This window comes from Trypanosoma theileri (genome assembly GCF_002087225.1).
Source record: "Trypanosoma theileri isolate Edinburgh chromosome Unknown TM35_Tth_39_V1, whole genome shotgun sequence".
Taxonomy (NCBI): Eukaryota; Euglenozoa; class Kinetoplastea; order Trypanosomatida; family Trypanosomatidae; genus Trypanosoma; species Trypanosoma theileri.
Window position 1 is genome coordinate 10,046 of NW_021639881.1, and position 4,073 is coordinate 14,118.

Sequence of the window (4,073 nt, forward strand, 5' to 3'; positions counted from 1 at the left end):
AAAAAAAAAAAAAAAAAAAAAGAACGGTCAATGTATTGCAGTATATGGGATTTGATTCAAAGGACCGTATTAAGCAAAAGTGTTTATTATTTCTGAATATGAATGGATCTCTCATGGAACCATCACAAAACCAACAACACACACAAGAAGTGCAAGAGGGGCCATGTAGGAAGTGAACATGATGCTGCTGTCAGTACCCATCACACCCATTACATTTGTATGATTTAGTGTTTCTCTCATTTTGTCCTCAGTTAACTTTGTACCATTCAAAGCATCGCTGTTTACTGTACCAGAGGAGCGGTCATCTGCACCATTAACAGTGTTGGTGGACTGCACTGTGTTGTCATCGCTGTTGGGATTAGATGTGGATGAAGCAGACTCTTCTCCGTGAGTATTATTTTGGACGTCGGTGGAATCATCCGTTTGTGCGTTTGCTTCGGTTGGTGATTGAACTTCATTTTGTGTTTGGTTTGATGCTTGCTGGTGGTCTTGAACTTTGGATGTTGTATGGTCTTCATTTTGTTTATCGTTGTTTTCTGCTGGTGGATCTGCAATCTGTTGAGATATTCCATGTGCAGGGGCCTTTGAAGAGGCAGTAGCATGGGCAGGGGCAGCCGCAGGGGAAACAGAAGGAGATGGTGAGTTCTGGACGGACTGAACCGCGAGACCACCAACAATGGAATCACTCCCTCGCAATGGCCCCGTAACTTTCTGCTGGTTGCTGCCGTTATCATTTTCACTCCTCAAGATCTCCGAGGAAGGGATTTGGGATTCAACCCGTTGCTGTACTTTTTGATCTTCTTGCTCGGTTTCCTGGTGTTGCTGTTTTACGGGCCGGGCAGTGGGTTTCACGTGTGATTTTTGTTCTTCATTACCAAGAGAACTCGTAGAAACAACCTTATTGGGGGCATCGATTTGTTTCTTTTCCTGTTTTTCTTCTTTCTTGCCGTTCACATCAACGTCGTACACATGAGTAATACTTTTGCCACTGAAAAACCTAATGTTGGTAGGAAGTTCGGCCCCCAGCAACCCAGTGCACACTTCTTCGTATTTGGGACACCGAATAGTTCCACCAATGAACTCTGAATCCTCCAGCTTAATAGTAGCGCTTTCATCGCTGCACTGACGCCAATTCTTCTCTTCATCCTCGTACCCTTTGAGCTGTACACTCACGTTCCTTGTTTTATTATTACATTTCACTTTTGCACAAATGCCTTGAAACATCACTCCATTTCCATTATCTCCCTTCTTGAACTCCAGCGGGTTTTCCAAATTCAGACACCGTGAATCTTGTCCCAGAACGCTGCCAGGCAAAAGATCCTCTTTACCATCCTCACAGCCAGTGCCCTCCAAGGATCTGATGAATTTGTAACCATTCATCAAGTCATTCGCTTCACTGTTTGTATTTTCGTCCTTAACATATTCGTATCCCTCAGGTAATTTATTACGCTCGGTCTTCGAGCAAATACCAAGTGCAAAACGGTCAGAGGTGCACTGTAGGATCACATTCTCCGCATCTTCCTCGCAGAACATATTGGGGTAGTCAGTCTTTGTTGGAACTTTTTTTTTACCTTCAAGCAACTCACATATAGATTGATTTCCCCAACTCATCGTTTCTGCATTGTCGAAATCTGCGCTGTAAAATGGCATAGCATGAAATACTGCAAGTGTCAGTGCAGTGTAGTACATGCCAGAAGGTTCACCAATGTACGTACTCATCAACTCATCCTTCGCAATATACCTCTCCCAGTGAGAAGAATTCTTTTCTATTCCTTGATTTTCCAAATACAAACCCTTCAATTCATTACCTTTTTCACAACCGTAATGTTCGTTCAGCTTTGCGAGAGTTTGGGGGGAGACAACCTTATGGAACTTTCTTCCATCCATTTGTTTTTGCTTCGGTGATGGATCGATGTCGAGGGTCTCTATCATTCCCAGTGTTTGCATAAGATCATGATGAAATCCAAGAGCATGTGCAATCTCGTGTGCAGTCAAACGAATATACTGTCGTGTTGCTTTTATCTCCTCTGGGACGAATTTGATTACGGCAGACGTTGGTCGGTTTTCTTTATCCTTAGTGCAAATCTTAATTTTCTTGTATTCAGTTGAGAGACCCACGTAAATCATAAAATCGACACCAAGAGTTTCATGAACTTTACCCTCCAAGGGAACCTTAAAGAGTTCGCAGCCAATTAGAATATTTATCTCAGTTTCACTTGTGCTACTCCGTTTCATTTCCACCTTAAGACGATCTGTGTGCAACTTGATGGCTTTGGGCAAGACCTCCGTAAAAAGAACTTTTTTCTTTTCCTCCGTCATCTTTTCATCACTCTGGCATCGCTGTTTAAGTTGTTCAAGGTGATCAAGCTCTTCAGACTCATCTTCTTCATCTTCCAAACTTTGTTCAAATTCTTCCCCAGCCGTAACGTACTCATTCAGCACTTCAGGGTTTCTTGTCGTGCAAAACTTCACCATATCTTCCACAAATTTTGTATAGACGCCAATGCGGATGGGTTGCCAGTCACCTTCTTTCTTATCAGGGGTAGCAGCAAGTGCAACAGCAGAGACAGTGTATGCCTGTAGAGCACTTTCTCCTTTCTGTGGTAACTGCTGTACAACAGCAGCCAAACACCCGCAGCTGCAGTACAACAGGAGCAGTGCAGCCCACAGGAGGTGACGCATGGAGTGTTTCTCCATTTTGTAGTGGTGTGAGAAGTGTGTGTTGCTTTGCTAAGGTAGACGCAGAGTAAAGAGAAAAAAGAGAGGAAGAAAAGGAGAGAATAAAAGGTAAGCATAAAGAAATGTTATATTAGATCCAGCATAGAATTAAACACATGTATATACATCAAAAGTAATACTCTCGAAAATAGAAGAATGATAGTTATGCCAAAAGTAGAATGAGAAAAGATAGTAATATACCCTCTCGTGGTACATACATACCAACCGAATCAACAACAATGCATTGTGAGCAGATTTGGTATTTTATGGTGTTTGTAAGAAATGCAGAGAATAATAATAGTCATAATAATGAGTGCTGTACTGCCTTTAAACAAGTGAAAAAGAAAGAAAGAACCCATGGAAAGAGTGAATGATAACATGTGTTCAGATCTGTCCTTTGTATTAGAAAAAGACTGTGTAACTCATGCTGGACTAACCCACCAACTCCACTTGATACACTATTTTTATTATTGCAATTCCAAGTACATTAATGAAGTAGTTGCTTGTAATAAGTATTTGACTTTTCCACGGCTTCCACTTGATAATGGTTTTTTTATTTTTGCTCATCCATGTCAGGAGTAGAATAGCAGTAATCCCATGCACATGGAGTTGTGTACGCCTTCTATTAATACTCTTTTCAGTAGGAATGTTTTTCCTCTCACCACAAGAGAGACATTCATTTCCACTTGTGTTGTAGTTATCAATAAAAGGCGTATTTGAGGGTCCAACGGCAATGTACAGCACCATATATGTGTCTTTAACACCCTCACTGGTGTGAGTAGGTGGAACTGTGAAGTGAGAGCAAAGAGTTTTGCCAAAATCCGGCACCTTGAAGGGAGTTTCCAACTGCTTAACGAGAAGAAGATCGCTGTGTAACTTGATTGCTGCAGGAAGAATCTTATTGAGAAGTGTATTCTTCTTATCCTCACTCAAAACGTCATCCCCACGGCAAGAAAGCGTAGAACCCTTAAAATAACTCTTACGTTCATCGAGATGCCCCCTTGCAGTACTTCTTCTCATCGTCCAGATCCAGTGATGACACGTTGATGCGGAGTGACTCCTACTTATCAGACGATGACACAATGTGTGTCTGATGAGATGCACGATCTCCTGCTCTCGGCAATTCTCTCAACACCACCTTTGCAGGGGGATCCACTCTTACGCATGGCATCATTGAAGATACAACGTTGGTGTTGGGGTTGGGGTTCTGCCGCACGGGATACGATACTGCTGTAAATGAGTAGTAACACTGCAGTGTGGAGAACCAGGCGCATCATGTTGTTTTTTTGTAAAATAGCATTGCTGTGATTAGTCAGATTGAGTCTACAAATGAAACAATATGAGAGAGAGAGAGA

At 42.1% G+C, this 4,073-nt stretch overlaps 2 protein-coding genes across 2 annotated transcripts; both read right to left on the minus strand.

Annotated features, from left to right (window-relative positions):
• Nucleotides 1–111: 111 nt before the first annotated feature.
• Nucleotides 112–2,697, minus strand: TM35_000391010 (surface protease GP63; the record flags this gene model as incomplete). Its single annotated transcript, XM_029029617.1, has 1 exon — nt 112–2,697. One exon carries the CDS (start codon nt 2,695–2,697, stop codon nt 112–114), a length of 2,586 nt encoding a protein of 861 aa, XP_028878993.1.
• Nucleotides 2,698–3,150: 453 nt separating this feature from the next.
• Nucleotides 3,151–3,738, minus strand: TM35_000391020 (surface protease GP63; the record flags this gene model as incomplete). Its single annotated transcript, XM_029029618.1, has 1 exon — nt 3,151–3,738. One exon carries the CDS (start codon nt 3,736–3,738, stop codon nt 3,151–3,153), a length of 588 nt encoding a protein of 195 aa, XP_028878994.1.
• Between the last annotated feature and the right edge of the window lie 335 nt (nt 3,739–4,073).